The following is a 17,822-nucleotide window of genomic DNA, read 5'->3' as shown; positions in this document are numbered from 1 at the left end:
TATTCAAAACATTTACGCGGTTCAGTAACATAAATATACATATGCATATATATATGTATATATATATATATATGTATGAATGATATGCATTTGTAAAAAAACAATAATTTATCCAAAACTGGCTTAAAAATAGTTCTAAGACTCATCGGAATAAAAAAATCTAGTCCTCCAAGTAAAATCAAAATTTTCAGTTTTAAATCATTTTTAAACAAACTAGAGCAATTTTCAAAAAAATAAGGAAATACATACATACATATGTATCTCTTTTTCTTGGTTTTACCTTTTAATTTTGAACAATAGAATGCAATTATATTGACTAAAGGCTGTAACTCACTATCAGCTTACCTACATGCACATATACATACTTATGTAGATGCAAAAAAATCCAACACACATGAAGCGTTCCTTGCCTGGGGTGTAGGGTAGGTAAGAAAACTTTCTTCTGCTCACAAAATACAAAATCGACAGCTGCATCTCAAGAAATCTTCATAACTTGGCAGTGTACAGCATCACCTATCAAAGGAGGAGGGTAGGTTGATCGACTGGTCGATCGGTCGGTTGGCTTTAGCAAATGGGGGTTGTGTTTTGATGCAAAGCGTAGATTAAGATTTCGACATATTCATAAATGAAAATAAAAGAAGCAGCGCGTAAGGAGAGGTAATTACGAACCATGGCATGAAACCAACCAAGGATTATATGGTATGGCACGGTGGGTTGCAGGCAAAGAACAGCTGTCGCAGCAATAATTAATTTTAGGCGTGGGAAAGTGTGAAACTCATAGACTGGCACTTGAGGACACTCAGGGATCGCTCTACTCAGGCTTTACTTTAGGCATTCTTTGCTCAAAATTTTGCACGAGTCAGACGCGAGTAAATGCTGAATATCTGCAATTACTTTTGTGGAGACTGAAAAGACAACTGCAAACCAAGCCACACCAACTTTTTCGATAATTTGTAGTAGGTATTTTTAGCAGCTGCATTGAAGCGCAGTGTTTCCTTATTTTATTGTATAGCAAAACCAGAGTAGGAAAGCAGTTACCTCTGTTTTGCGTACAATAGTTTAATTCTTCGAGGTAACATTTTATTACTTATGAAAAAATTAAAAACTTTTCTAGCAAAGACTATCATTTCGCTAGTTTCTTCGAAAAATCCTTATTTTCTTGTCATGAGATAATGTTCCAGTTGTAGCAGGACGCCGCACAACATAAACTGCGTAAGTAAAGTAATGTCTGGACACCTAGGAGCGATTTAAGAATTCCTTGAATATTTTTTATGCGAGTAATCAATGAAGTCGGATCTGTCCGTTTTTTAACAGAATTATATTTTTTGAATAGGACAATTATTTCAGCAACATATCCGAAGTTTTTGTGCCCTTCGCAAAAGAATCAAAATGATTTGCTTCAGGAGAAGTTTCTCGAGATTTTCTTGGGAGGTTTTTTTTTTTAATTTTTGAATTATTCGCAGCATTTGGAAGCAAAGAAAAAAACCATTTGTGCTAGAAAACCCTGGCTTATTTATTATTTTGAGATTAATAATTATAAAAAAAAAAAACATCTTCCAAGGAACTTTGGTGAATTATGTAAATAGATACTGTGGAAATTTTCAAAATGATTGGAAAATTACTAAAACAATCATGTGGCATTTTTTTAACGATTATATATCTCATTTAATTTCATCAGTATATTCGAATTTTTTGAGCCATACAATTATATTATATAATTTATTATATTTTATGATTTGTGCCAGAATACTACCAAACATGTGGAGCTTTACGTGAGCTTGACCGATTTGAAAGTGCCTCCAAAAATTTTATTATCTATACTAATATTATAAAGAGGAAAACTTTGTTTGTTTGTTTGGTTGTAATGAATAGGCTCCAAAACTACTGGACCCATTTTTAAAAATTCTTTCACCATTCGAAAGCTACATTATCCACGAGTAACATGGATTATATTTTATTTTGGAAAAAAATAGGGTTCCGTAAGATATTTGGATTTTTCGGACACAAACTGAAAAAAATCTTATATCTATATATATAAAAAGAAGTTACATTTCCTTGGTAATCCTATAACTCAAGAACCGCCAAACCGATTGACACAAGTTCTTTTCTATCTTTGAGGAGGTGGTTTGTGTGAAGTTTGATTGAAATCGGTGCAGCCGTTCCTGAGTTATTACATTTTATGTCAGTAATGGTTTCCTCTCATACGAAATGTTGTACTGTTGTGGTTGTAATATTAACATAATAATATTAATTTTGGACGAAAATATAATAAAAACTGGAGCACTCAAGGAACTGGAAAAACATTTTTAACTTTATTTATTTTAGCATAATTTATTTAGCGTAAAAAATTGAAATGGAAATTAAAGAATCAAAGTTTAATTACAAGTTTTTATCGGCTCTTTCACCTTACCTGTATATAGGTGACCACCACAATCAAATTTTAAAAAAGTACAGAAAAGGCTATTGTAACATCTTTAGAAAGTATGTTGAATGAAAAAAATCAGCTAATTCAACTGTTTAAACATTTTACGAGTTCTAGAAAACTTAATATGAAAAATTTCTTGCGATATAAAAAAAACATTTTATGTATGGTGGTGCGAAGCCCACTGGGAAATGCTAGTTGTAATATAAAATAAAGTCACCGAATATAGTTGCACCGAATTAAACCAAACTTACACATATTGTTAAGAAGGTATTGGAGATGGTTTCCGTATAGTTTGGTGGATAGGGCTCGAGATATAGGTCAAAACGTGGACCCGAGTAATCTTCGGATGTGTATGTACAATATGGGTATCAAATGGAAGCTGTTGGTGAATGCTTTAGTTCAGAGTACTTTTCATACCGCTCTGTGACTAGGGTCTCGAGATAGAGACCAAAACGTGGACCCTAGAATGTGTTTGTACAATATGGATATCAAATTGAAGCTGTTGGTGAATGCTTTAGTACAGAGTATTTTTCATGCCGCTCCGTGACTGGGGTCTCGAGATATAGGTCAACACGTGGACCCGGGTAACCTTTGGTTGTGTATGTACAATATCGGTATCAAATGAAAGCTGTTGATAAGTGCTTTAATACGGAGTAATTTTCATACCTATTGATGACTAGGGTCTGGAAATATATGCCAAAACGTGGACCCACCGTGTCTTTGCACCGAATTAAACCAAACTTACGCACATTGTTAAGTAAGTATTGAAAATGGGTTTCGTAAAGTTTGGTTGTAATTCGGAGCACTGGCAACGGGTACAGCGTTCTTTTGAACCAGCCATAATGTCACTTACTTTTTTAACGCTTGGGGCGGAACTGAACTGTCAAACTCACAGTGTGAGTTACAATGTGTCAATATTTCTTTTTGATTTGGATGCCATAAGGAAAAAACGTAAGTGCAACATGTAAAAATTGTTTGTGCATTTTTTTGGAGTGGATTTTGGAACAGTGAATAATTTCTTACGAAATTTGAGAATTTAATGTGAAATCCGAATGAAATGTGTTCGTGCTCCAATGCTTAATAAAACATATAAATTGAAACGAAAAATTCATGGATGATCAGGAAACAAGACGATTGTTTCTTAGTTATTCATATGCGTTGATTTGAAATTTAAAAACAATCTTCTTTTTTCCTGATTTTCAATTTATATTTTATATTTACTCAAAAACAAATAGAAAAACAAAAAATATTGTTTATGCCAAAGCGATTGAATAAAGAATAAAGAAATAAATAATATGAAAACCATATATTTTCTGTTCTAAACCATATCTATTCTATTTTAGTGTGCCCAGCGAAGGGGCCCGGGTTTGCTAGTTTATATATACATTTATATTTTTATTATATTTTTGTAATTGTTGTAGTACATAGCAGTTAGCCACAATTTTTTTTGGTCAGACACCCTAATGTACATGTGCATATACATATACGCAGGTGGCGTTAATATTCATATTATTCAGTCCATATCTTACAATTAATGAAGAAGAACTTTTCCTTTCTCATTTGCAAACGTGCAACGCACGATTTACACATTAAGCTACGCAAAGGATTTAAGAGTATGTTATTCTTCACGCACAGCGCCACTTACGCACACACGCATATCCAACTTCGAAGATCTCATTAAACAGTTGCGTCGTTCTGCTAAGTTTTTTCTATTTTCAGCTTCCCTCCCCTTAAAAAGTGTGAGAAGAATATAAAGTGTGCGCTGCGAAAGAAATCAATAAGAAACTGCAGCACAAAGTCGTATTATTATATTTTTTAATTTTTTTTTCTTATGATCGGCAACCTTAACCTCAAAACGTAGACGCAGCCAGCCGGCAGCCGGCCTGCCGGTAGCCCTTGCACAAATTGTGGGCCATGTGAAACTTGGCATGCACGTTTCGTACGTGAATATTTTGGCTTCCTTTGTCTTTTCGGCTGCCGCCTGGCATACGCGTCCATGTGCCGCCGAATACAATCACCACCTCTTCACGTTCATCCAACCAAGTATCTACATACATATGTTTGTATGTATGTACGTGTGTAGACATATAAAAGCGGCAGCTAGTTAATCTTCGCATTGAATTCTTGTGGCTCTTGTTGTTTTATTATATTTTTAGTTGCTGTATTATATAATAAAAAATGCAATGCATCTCAGAAGTATGGCAAACGGAGCTACAACTTACCTATGGGAACTTTTTTTGTGAGATGTGTTGGGAAAAAATGCATTTATGGGAAACAGAGCTCCCAATTAGATGATCCTTTTGGAGGCGTATCTTATGCTGCTTAAATGAGCGCGCATTTCTTTTTTCAGTTTAATTGAATGATTTTACGCTTTACTGCAATTTGCTGACGAATATGAGAACATGAAGTGGAAACGTTCAGCTGGAGGTGGGAAGCTATTCGATCGAATGCTTTCGTTTGAAAATTTGCTCACACAAAAAAAACTAAGAAAAGTAAGTTGAAAGGATAGTCAAAGATGCAAAGTTGAGCGAAATTTGTTAAAATTTCTTGAAAAATTTTAAATCGGTAACCCCTGAGCTTTCATACAAAAATCAATTTTTAACTGAACTTTTTTTGGGAATATTAAAAGTTTAGTGTAAGACAAGTAGAAAATGGCAAGTCGAGAAAAAGTTGTTGTCAGAAGTCTATAGAGTAAGTCGCTACACACTTCGAAGTCTCTATGCAACATAAATGAATATTAAATCTGGTGTAACCATGTTTTGGCGATAAAGATAGTTTATTCAGTAAATTTCCATATAATATTCCAACATTTGAACAATATTTTTACAAATTTTGATTGCAAAATATTGAAAATTGAGCAAGTGACCAAAGATCTCCAAAGCCGCTTCGAATCGAAAAAAGGTGTTTTGTGGTGTGCACCATAACTGGAAAGAGAATCATCTGAAACAAAAAAATCCAAATGATTTGTTGAATCATAAGTTTCGTTAGATATTCCAGAGATTTTTTTTTAATTTTTCGTAGCACTTGGAAGCTAAAAACCCGATGTTAGTTAAAACCAAATTCGACTAAACGTGGTGAATTATATAAATAAGTACTGTGGAAATTTTCAAAATGATTGTTTCAGTAGATTTAAGGAATCTTTTGTATTTTTATACACAAAATACTTCCTTTGATGTTTTTGTTGCTTTAGCAGCATTAAAATTCCCTATAATAATGTACGGGGAATGCTGCGAGAGTGACATTCCTCCCACGACAATCGGTTCTACGTTACCGGAATGACTCTAATTTATATTCAAACAAGGACTACCCCTCAAAAAGTATTACCCGTATTTATGCAGCTACAACAACAACTTTCATTGCTGTTGTGCCTCGTTTGCTATTCTGCTCTACTAGCACGCAACTCGTATAGGCGTGGGAAGCCGACCTGGAGCAACGAACGCTCAAATACTCCATTCTTCATCAATTTTACTACGATCGGGTAGGAATTTATAGTAGTAGGAATTTCGGTAGTAAATTGAAAGCTTTGAAACTATTTTTTTCTCGACATTTTGGTTTCTGAGTTATGACACTTAAAAGAAATAATTGTTAAAAAAAAATCATATCAAATATTATAAAATATTATTTCTTTTATTATTTTTTTGGAACTCTGCTTGCACAAAAAAACCCCCTTCATCACTGTGTAAAATCGTGAGAAATTTCTAACATCTGTTTCATTTTAATCATAAAAAGGATCAACTAAAAGGCAGAACAAAAGTTTAGCGCTATAATATCTACTGATTGCCATTTGCGCACTAAATTAATTGACATCAGCAACTGACTCACCTTAATAACGAGATACTAAAAAGAAATTATAGACACATAATTTTATTTACATATATTATATATGTAAGTAAGTCCACCCCACGCCCTACATCCCCCTTGCACTCTTAAGCACTAAGCATTCCCCGCGAAAAGCATTCTCACCTCAGTTTCGTCAATAAATTCCCATGCACGCTAAGTTGCATTGCCGCCTCTCACATGCACTCACACACACACACTCACACAACAACTCCCCTACACGCAAGAGGGTTGTTTACATTCCTTCGTGCACTGTTTTTGTTGTCTGTCTAATTTCAATATTTTAATTTTGAAGGAAAAAAACACAACCAAACACCACTTGTCCATGCATATCGTGGTCGTGTTCTCCACTCTTAGTTGCTTTTCCTTTCACTTTGTATTTGTGTGTGTGTGTATGTAGATCACTCCTGCGTACCGGCACAACTGCACACCCTTATAATTCCTTTACTACCGGACTCCTTTGCTTCCTTACTTCCTTATACGCTTCCGTTGATTCCTGTGACGTATTTTATTTTATTTTAAAATACTCGTAGATACTATTATTGTTTTTGTTTTTATATTTGTGGTCTTTGCTTTGGTGGTGTGACGACAATGTCTTCCCCCTTTTGCACGTGGATTTCATTGTAAGCCCCTGCGCCGAAGTTTACAAGGCACATCTGTGCGCTTGTCATCTATGGTTATGCGTTGACCCGACTACGCTGTGCTCTGCGCTGCATTGCGGCCCTTCAGGTGAGCGTGAGAATAATTTTTTTGTGGGAAATTTTATATTTTGTAAATGCATTTAGGTGTGCAGTCATAACTTTGGGACCGTTGTTATTTTTATTTTATCCTTTTGTCATTTTGATTTCTGTTTTTAGTTCAAAAAGTACATTAATTGTTTATTGTGGGTAAAAAGTACAGTTATACATAATAAGAGCTACAAAGTATATTGAAAATCTGCAGAAGTAGGTATGGAGTTCCACCAGAGGTGCAACTCGTGGGCTTAGTATCCTTCGAAAAATGCAAAATATGAGAGATATGCAGACTTTCCAAGAGTAAAGTACAGATCGCTAATTTTATACTGTTCCAGAATGTTTTGCTTGTACCGATTTTAATCAATAACGCCAGACTAAGGCCAATAATGAAAAGGTATTGATCTGTAGAATCTACAAAGAAAGTGGTAATAATTAAAGGGGTGGCTTCGTAATACATCTTGGCGCTACGGCACCCACGCCTGATATGCAGTAAGGCGTTGACGGCGGAGACCATTCTGAAAGCACAGTAAATTCTAAGAGCAGACAAGCGGTGTGTGGAGTTAGTACTCCGTGCTTATAAAATAAGTTGCAGATAGTTATCTAGCTCCTGCCTATAGATCCTCCAATGAAATACATGGATATAGCCATTGGCCGAACCTTCACAGCGTTATCTAGAATGAAGCTCTACATTCGAGACCCCAAACAGCGAAGTAGACAGTTTTTAGCTGGCGTGATACAAACCCAAATAGACGGCGGTGCACCTATTTGACTCAAACATCTTCCCATTCGTTATACTATCGAGTCATAAATTCAACGTATGGATTTTGCTTCTCCGAGTTATAAGTATATTAGCTAAGAGGCATCTGAATTATGAAGCAAAATGCGTTCAGTAAGTGTAGTTGAGCGAGCAGCAGAAAGACAAAGCAAATATCTGAGAATGGCAACTGAAAGGGAAATGAGCTCATCAAACGGCTGTTGCACCCAACGATGCATACCAGACTTGAAGATGTGAATAGAGATGTGGCATGGCGAAGGGAGTTTCTACTTGACTAAAGTTTTGAGCGGACATGGATGTTTTAATTATCATAACTATATAAATCCAGGGAGAGAGGGAACCACTCTGCGACTACTGCCTTCGCTGAGTGCCCACGCTTTATGGAGGAATTGTCGGAGTAAATTTATCCAGAGATTCTGTTACAAACTATGTTTGCTATGCATGACATTATAAAGCGATTGAGGAGCCTAGAGAGAGTTAGACGATGCAGTGGGATTAACGAAGTACCACCTTACACATGAAGTAATGCTTGTTGGCTGTCTCGCGGATGAGTAGCTCTTCAAAAAAAAAAATACATAGAGCTTATTTAACGACTGATTTCTGCTACTCGAGCCCATCACTTTGGACTACTAGTCGACATACCACGTACTTGGCTATGTGACGGATGAAGGCGTTTATGTATGTAAGTAATTTACACTCTCCAATTCAGTTATCGAAAATATTCTAATTTTTTATACACACTAGTACTACCCAAAACGCTCAGCGCCTCGCATCAGCCGCGTCAGGCAGCAATTGGAACAAAACGAAAGACTTAAACAACAAACCAGCGATCAAAGGAATGCTCAAGTTCTAATTAACCAAACAGAGCAAAGCGTTTAAACCAAGTAGATGCAACCCTTTCTTAGTAGAATGTTAAATAAACACATTCTTACAAACGCAAGTTGTCTATCAATTTACAACCTCAACAACAGCCAATCCAAACTATGAGCAATGGCATAAACGGAAAGTAACACTATTCGTGTAACCGTCAATTTCTTAAAGATAAAGTCAATCTGGCTGCAGCTGCTTTGTGGCATGCGCGCGCGCCTCTATTTGTATTTCGGATTTTTCAGTACATTCAGTTTGTGGCACGTTTCTACATCTTCGCGCATGGCACTCGCCGTTTTGCAATCAGCTGGCCGTTTTGTTGTGTTTCTCAATTTTCGACAATAGTGGCTGGATTTTCAATTGGACATTGGACCCAAACGGCGATAAACATAATATCATAGAAACATATGTGTGTACACATGTACGTATGTATGTGTGAGTTTTAGAAATGTTTGTTTTACAGCATAGTCGAGTCATGTGATTTTTTGGCTTGAATGCCAAAGTGCCTTGCTTCTTTGTTGCTGTCTTATTCGTTTGCTTACATTTCATGGAGATTTCGTCATTGAAATCGCCAAATCGCGAAAACAGGACACATGTAGATGTTGTTGTTGTCCTACCGAAGCCACCCTGTATGAATTTGCTTTCGTATAACCTAAATTGGATATGCGTTCTAACGGGCATATTATGTATACATACGTATGTTTGTATGTACGTATGTAGGTATGTATGCAAGTGTGAGTGTTTTCATTGCGTAATTTGGTGAATCTTTGACTGCTGACTCCCTCCTCTGCCTATTGTTTATCTTAGGGATAATTTTAATGTCCGTCAAGCGTCGTGTCAACTGTAATCCTTTGTTCATTTGATTTAGTTTCTTCAATAAATTTACTAAGAATTTTTGTATCTCTAGCTGGTTTTTGATTGATATTTAAATTTGAGGTCTCTTTTCATATGAAGCAGAATCACCAAGCGGTTATAGAAAAGTCTCTACATAATTTCAACCCTGGATGTACGCGGTAAGAAACGGCACTTCGGCCAATATACCCCGCACGTGTTAATGAATGTGGCAAAAATGTTTTTGTTTTTTGTTTTGCTACATACCGAACTTACACAGACGACTTTTTAGTCTGGAATTACTTGTGGGAATGCCTTTACATTGCCATTCACTTTGTTTACCTCCAATGATGAGGACTAGGTTTCAGAGTGTGGCTTGACTGTCTCTTAAGACAACAGCATCGTTGATGTAGTTCTGCTGTATGTTAATTTCCAAAGCGAATATATCATTATTATTAATGAATGCGCCTTGGTTAATTTCTATATACAGACTTGACATACAATGACTTGAATTACGCCTATCAAATGGAATATTTTCCTTAGGCAGTTATACACATTTTTGTTCTTAGAACGAATAATCCAATTTGTGTACTAATGATAGGAGTTCGCTTAGAATTTACCGCCATTTGTGCCCCACTTGGGTCGGTTAAAATATTTGAAAATATAGTTAAAAACTAATGAAAATCACACTAAGTACTGCAATTTATGTACCTAACTTTAAGTTGAAAGTGAAGCGCTTGAATAAAAGTTTCGAAATGTGTTAAGTGTATCAAGTTTTAAAAGCTCATTCAATTTGCTTGAGAAAGCTTTAAAGTTTTATTACTTGCCTTGTTGTTTTTGTTGCTTGCTAGAAAATCTGTGTACAGTGCAAATACTTCCTTGATATTATTTTTATTATTGAGTATCCTCATTATATTTATTTATAGAATACATCAGCGACCGCCGTAGCCGAATGGGTTGGTGCGTGATTACCATTCGGAATTCACAGAGAGAACGTTGGTTCGAATCTCGGTGAAACACCAAAATTAAGAAAAACATTTTTCTAATAGCGGTCGCCCCTCGGCAGGCAATGGCAAACCTTCGAGTGTATTTCTGCCATGAAAAAGCTCCTCATAAAAATATCTGCCGTTCGGAGTCGGCTTGAAACTGTAGGTCCCTCCATTTGTGGAACAACATCAAGACGCACACCACAAATAGGAGAAGGAGCTCGGCCAAACACCCGAAAAGGGTGTTCGCGCCAATTATATACAATAGACTCGCGGTTGAGGGAACCCCGGATTGAGGGAACTACTCGGTTGAGGGGACCACAAAAATTCTTTCATTGAGTACTCTGTAGAGGGAACCTTCAATCTAATAAGTACCGAGTAGAAGGAACCTCAAAATTGTTATGCAATTTCAGTTATTTTACAGTTATGTTAGAATGCGTATATGATTGGTATATACATACATATATATATATATATGTATATTGTGTACATTGTCCAGTGTAAAGCTATTTAGTTCGGTTCAGTGCGTTGAAACAATTGTGCGAAATAAGATAGTGATTTACTTTTGCTAGTTAACTATGAAAGCGAAAAGGTTTTTACCCCTCAAAACAAAATATGAAATTATACAAAAGCTCGATAAAGGGTTTACATTAAAATCATTGGCTTATCAATATGGTGTTACCAAATCGACCATATCACGTATAAAAAATGGCAAAAGAAAGATTTTAAAAGCATCGACAGCGTGCAGCATTAAACGGAAGTCTCTGAAGAAGGGTGAGTTTGCTAATATGGAAACTAAGCTATATAAATGGTTCATCACTCAAAGAAGTCGATATATTCCAATATCTGGAAACCTCATTAAAGAAAAAGCCAAAGAACTCCATGCAAAAATGTATGGAAATGGAAGTGGTTTTAACGCAAGTTCGGGCTGGCTAAATGGATTCAAGGCTAGATTTGGAATTAGATTGTTGAAAATTTTCGGTGAAAAACTGTCTTCTGATCAAGAAGCAGTGCCAGCATTCAAGGCAAAGTTTTGGCGACTAAAAAATGATTTACAGTTGGATGAAAACCAGGTTTACAATGCTGACGAAACTGGATTATTTTGGAAATTACTGCCAGACAAAACATACGTTAGCTCAAATGAAAAAAATGCGTGCGGAAGAAAAAGTGAAAAGGCGCGAGTCACAGTTTTAGTGTGCACTAATGCAACTGGCAAACACAAATTAAAACCATTAGTAATAGGTCAACCCAAAAAACCACGATCATTCAGAAAGTTTCAGCTTCCGTTGAACTACAGGTGCTCAAAAAGAGCATGGATGACTGCGGACATTTTCGAAGAATGGTTCCACAATTCCTTTGTACCAGTGGTAAATTAAATTATTAAATCATAACATAGTAAATAATAAATTGAACTAAATAATTTTTTTTTGTTTTTTAGGTTACCACATTCCTAATACACGAGGGTCTACCAGTCAAAGCTGTTTTGATCTTAGATAATGCACCGTGCCACCCAAAACAAAAGTTATTAAAAACAGAATGTGGTTCAATTTTCGTTTTATATATGCCACCAAATGTAACACCCCTTCTCCAGCCGATGGACCAGAATGTAATAAGGTTAACCAAGTTGCACTATAGAACAAATTTATTAAAATCAGCTATTGGTAAAGACGAAATAGCCGACTTTTTAAAAAAAATTACTTTGAAAGATGCCATTTGCCTTTTGACCCAAGCATGGCAAAAAGTCGATGCCGACGTTATTAAAAAATGTTGGTGTCCATTACTTGACTATAAACATCCGATAGACAATGACGAGTGTATCGAGGATGATGTGCCTCTCAGTGTTTTAAGACAGCAGATAGTTGCACAACAACATTCCGAATTTGAAGAATTACTCAATTTAACTGAAACTGCATTTCCACAGGTAAAAAACACAATCATTACAGTTATGCGTGCACTTAACATGCCATAATTTTTTTTTATTTCAGTCAAACCTAAGTGTCAACGAACTAAGAATATGGACAGGAATAGATGACAATTGCGCTAATGGTACTGAAGGCGTTATCGATGATGTTAATCAACCTGTTGAGGCATCTGATGAGGATGAGGATGAGCATGACGAAATAAACGGCGACAAGTGTACAATAGAGGCAGCTGAAGCCATTAAAATTTTTGACAAAGCAATCCATTGGACAGAACACAATACCAACTCGCTCGAACACATCATTTTTCTTAACAATATCAGGGATATTGCAGTGAAAAAATCACTGGAAGCTAGTAAAAAGCAAAGTATGTACTATATTGGATTTCTTTAAATAATATGTTTTTATTACATGAAATAAATACACTCACTGCACAAACTATGTACCTCTACCTTACATATGTATGTACAACAGTATTAATAAAATATTTATAATCCGCCCACTTCTGTACATGTATAATTTTAATCTCAATTGAAGGGAAAGTCTGGGTTGAGGGGAATAGCCCGTGCACGAATTAGTTCCCTCAACCCCGAGTCTACTGTATATGTGTATGTATATAAAATTCAACATAATTCAAAGTAATTTATGAGAAATTCTCACTCAATTCGGTTTGAGTAGATCTATGGATTCTGATGTTTCACAATGTTCAACTGTATATAATATTTTACTTCAACTTTTATTGAGTTGACTTCTTAAGGTACAGTTATGAATGGTTAATACAGTATCCACGTATTTATATGGACCCTCACCTTTATGAAAATTTATTAGAGAGAACAAATTTCCAATTTTTTTTAGCACAACGTTCTGAGGAGTGAACAAGGCTAATCTCTATTGAGTGAACAACATCCTAATTATCCTCGTTATTATTTTCAATCTACTATCGCTTGCTTTTAGGTTGTTACGAAAATAATGGAAAATAGTGTAGTTATTTAGAAATAAATAAAAATAAGTTTTGAAATAAATAAATAATAAATAACTATGTATGCCCAGAGACTCAATGGCAAGGCTAGACAATTTATATATTTTTTTATTTAACTATTACATATGTATGTTTTTGATTTTTGACAAATGCTCCTTTGCTGGCGGTGTTGGGTGTTTTTTTCATATAAAAAAATGTCGAGCATTCGTTAAATGGCAGAAGATGCACGAGTCTTATCCGATTTTCATGGCAAATATATACATATACCCGGATTTACCTAAAAGTGGACGTGACATCATTCAAATATATTAAAATTTTGTGAGTTGTCGTGCGCATGGACGAACGGGCAGGCATGGCTGAATCGACTTGTCCCATCATTCTGAAAATTTGGTAAATATACGTATGGCTATATCTTCTCGTAATGGAAGACTTTGTAGAGTGCAAGTATTGCAAATGAAATTAAACGTCATTAAAAACAAAAACATTAACATTTTTTCCATATTTTCGACATTGCAACTGAGAAACAAATGTTCTAAGTTTGTACACAATTACAATGCATTTCTAAATACACATTTTTATTAGTGCTAAAATTTAATTTTTTTTTTTGTTATCATATGATAGATAAAGAGGTAAGTGCGTGTATATTTAATGTAATGTCATATATGCACAATTCGTTTATGGTAAAAAGGTCTGTTGTTAATTAGTTCACATAAACGAATGGGTACTGTTGTTTCAATATTGCATTACAAGACAGCAATTTAGTGCTTGACGGTTGGCAGTGCCAAGTCGTTTTGTAAAAGCCCACACACATATACATATATGTATGTATTTTTCTCATAACTCTGCCCCATTATCATGATACACCTCACACATTTAGGTACATACATACATATGTAGTTATTTAAAACTGATGCTCACAGTAAACTCCATTTGCTTATACCCCTAACGATAAAGTGTAGATGCAATTGCCAAATACATGGCGTTATCGTTTCAATAGGGCTACAAAACACCGAATGCTCAGTTATTGTACATATATATGTATGTATGTACTTATGAATTTGCATTTTGTGTAAAGGAGAATGCTGCAGCAGAGAAAGTCGTAGTTGGCAGAGGCACACTTTGTACTGGGGCAGTGTTATTGAAGTTTCGTGAATTTTGGTCTGGAAATACTACGGTTTGATTTACAGCGAATATGTGAGCCCTAAAGTTCATATGCACCCGAAAAAATCCTTAAAAATAGAAAATCGGCTCGAAAACATGACCGTATACAAATGCTAGCAGCGCAGCAATTCAAAAATGAGAGACCAATCTTTCCCTCGTCTCATTGATTCCACTTTCGTAAAGCATCATTGCCATATTAGAAATGTTTTCCTTCTAATATTATAGGTTACTTCAAGAAAAATTTGTTTTATTTAAATGTGATTTTTTGGATGAAAACGCATTCGCTTACTTGTGAACATAACAGAAATAAAGAAAAAAATAATTTTTGTGCACGTAGTTTCATAAGTTGTTGAAGCAAAATGGGTGGTTTATATAAATTAATGAAATTTTTTGCTTATTTATTTAAATATTCGTAGTACAAGTTATTTTCTCATATCTGGCAGTACTGCCGCTGTCATTGCTGGAAAATGCACAACTACTGTCAGCGCGATTGTACTGCGACGCTGACGTAAGCTTCGTTTGAGTGCGCCGAGAGAGGTTGAGATAGAGCGTTCTCTGGAGTGAGAGCACACAACGTGTATATTTACCGATTTCATCGTACATTGCCATTCGTACCTTTTTCGCATGTGTGTCACGTATTCTTGCCTGGAATTTAGTTGACTAATTTGTCTCTCTCTGACAAATACTTATTCGCTGCTGCTGGTATAGTTTGGCTGGAGTCGCTTCAGTACGCGTTCGAATTTTGTTGACACAAATTGACATACAAAAGATTAATATACGAAAAAGGCACAAGCGAATTGAAAAAAAATCATAAAACATAAAGGAAGAAAAATAGGTGTGACAGCGCGTTGAGAAAAAATACATAATATTGAAGTAAAACTGTGCGAAAATAATAAGTTGTGTGGTAAAACACGTTGAAATTGTGTTAACGCGAGAAAAAATCGCAGCATGCAGAGTCCGAGAACGAATGCCGTTAATGGAGCAATACAGTCGCTGCCTAGTACATTGGCGCAACTGGCGCTGAGGGATAAACAGCCTCCGCAGTTGCCACAGACACAGCCACCGAGCGTGCCCAACAAGAGCCATTTGGTCGAAGGATCATCGTCCGCCAATGGTGGTGGTGGAGTGGGTGCCAACAGTGGCAGCAATTCATCTGCAAGCGGCGCTGCCGATTCGAACAAAGTGACCACCGAGTTGCAGGAGAAGGAAAACCAAAACCAACTACAGCAGAAGCAGAAACCGCCACTGCCTGTGCGCAACAAACCAATGGAAATAGCGGGTTATGTCGGCTTCGCAAATCTGCCAAACCAAGTGTACCGTAAAGCGGTGAAGCGTGGCTTCGAGTTTACGTTGATGGTTGTAGGTGCCAGCGGATTGGGAAAGTCGACATTAATCAACTCCATGTTCTTAGCTGATATCTATAATGCGGAGCAATATCCTGGGCCATCGTTGCGTCGCAAGAAGACAGTTGCCGTAGAAGCTACAAAGGTGCTGCTCAAAGAGAATGGTGTCAATCTAACGCTAACTGTTGTGGACACACCTGGCTTTGGCGACGCTGTCGATAACACAAATTGTTGGGTACCCATTCTGGAATATGTAGACAGCAAGTACGAAGAATACTTGACGGCTGAGTCACGCGTATATCGCAAACAGATTCCAGATAATCGAGTACATTGTTGTCTATATTTCATTGCGCCATCCGGCCATGGGTTGCGGCCATTAGACATCGCTTGCATGCAGAGTCTCTCCGATAAAGTGAATCTGGTGCCTATCATTGCCAAAGCAGACACAATGACACCGGACGAGGTGCATCTATTCAAAAAACAAATTCTCAATGAAATTGCTCAGCACAAAATAAAGATTTACGATTTCCCTTCCACCATTGAGGATGCCGCAGAAGAGGCGAAAACTACACAGAATCTGCGTGTACGCGTTCCTTTTGCTGTAGTAGGTGCCAACTCCATTATCGAAATGGATGGCAAAAAACTACGTGGTCGCCGTTATCCCTGGGGCCTGGTCGAGGTGGAAAATCTAGGTCACTGCGATTTTATTGCGCTCCGCAATATGGTTATACGTACACATTTACAGGATTTGAAGGATGTTACCAACAATGTGCACTACGAGAACTATCGTTGTCGCAAATTATCTGAGCTTGGACTAGTCGATGGCAAAGCCCGTCTTTCAAACAAAAATCCCTTGACACAAATGGAAGAGGAGAAGCGTGAACATGAATTAAAAATGAAGAAAATGGAGGCAGAAATGGAACAGGTCTTCGATATGAAAGTGAAAGAAAAAATGCAGAAACTGAAAGATTCCGAATTGGAGCTAGCGCGACGACATGAAGAACGCAAGAAAGCTTTGGAATTGCAAGTGCGTGAGCTGGAAGAGAAGCGACGTGAATTTGAGCGCGAAAAGAAGGAGTGGGAGGAAGCTAATCATATCACACTTGAGGAATTGAAGCGACGCAGTCTTGGCGCGAATAGTAGCAGCGATAATGTTGACGGCAAGAAGGAAAAAAAGAAGAAGGGACTGTTTCTAAACTAATTTAACGACTAATTTTAAAACAATAGTCCTAGAAGCAGTATTGAGTAACTAAAAACACAAAGAAGCAAAATTAGTGTTAAAGAAAATCAATGCAAAACGAAAGTTGCCACTGAAAAAGAGATGGTGGCACAGATATATCTAGGTATGAAGGTAAAATACTGACGACGATGATGATGCTGACGAATTGTGTTAAGTAATGAAATACCTAAAATTGTATTTAAAATACGTTACAAAGCAAGCAAGCAAGCGAACCAACACACTCCAAAACGAAAACAAAAACGACTTCCCCAAACCCCTCAGCTAAACCACGAGTAGCGTACATACTCTCCTTGCATTAATTATGAAACTATTACCTACTATATATACCTACAAAAATATAATAAAGTCTTCTTTAGTTTAAAATGTGTAGTACTTTCACTTTTCTGGCTTGGCAAATGCCATTGGATATCCACCGCTAACATCTCCGTTGTTGCAGCTCCTGTATTTCCATTTTATTCCCAGGATCTTGCTTATTTTTTTATGTCAGTTTGGTTGAATGCATGTGAATGTGCGGTGACGTATGTAACTTCGCATGGTAATTACTACACATTCTACTATTGCTGCTGATAAATTTGTTTATAGCACAGTAGTCATAATTGATAGGGAACACATGACGCATACATTGTTGACGCCGCTGTCCTATCTATGCCATGACGGCATGCCCCGTGGCCGTATGCTTATTTTATGTGGACGGCAGAGAGCGTAGGAGTTTGATGCATCACACT

General features: G+C 36.6%; 2 protein-coding genes across 2 annotated transcripts; both read left to right on the top strand.

The window, feature by feature from the left end:
• Nucleotides 1-11,345: 11,345 nt before the first annotated feature.
• Nucleotides 11,346-12,805, top strand: LOC129244409 (jerky protein homolog-like). The gene is made up of 3 exons (XM_054882029.1): nt 11,346-11,822; nt 11,894-12,376; nt 12,441-12,805. Exons 1-3 carry the CDS (start codon nt 11,346-11,348, stop codon nt 12,765-12,767), a joined length of 1,287 nt encoding a protein of 428 aa, XP_054738004.1. The 3' UTR covers nt 12,768-12,805.
• Nucleotides 12,806-15,147: 2,342 nt separating this feature from the next.
• LOC129245270 (protein peanut) lies at nt 15,148-17,460 on the top strand. Its single transcript, XM_054883345.1, has one exon. It carries the CDS (start codon nt 15,463-15,465, stop codon nt 17,056-17,058), a length of 1,596 nt encoding a protein of 531 aa, XP_054739320.1. The 5' UTR covers nt 15,148-15,462; the 3' UTR covers nt 17,059-17,460.
• Nucleotides 17,461-17,822: the final 362 nt, after the last annotated feature.

This window comes from Anastrepha obliqua, chromosome 4, assembly GCF_027943255.1.
Source record: "Anastrepha obliqua isolate idAnaObli1 chromosome 4, idAnaObli1_1.0, whole genome shotgun sequence".
In the NCBI taxonomy this organism is placed as follows: domain Eukaryota; kingdom Metazoa; phylum Arthropoda; class Insecta; order Diptera; family Tephritidae; genus Anastrepha; species Anastrepha obliqua.
The sequence above is the reverse complement of the archived record's forward strand: the minus strand, read 5'-3'. Positions and strand labels throughout refer to the sequence as shown.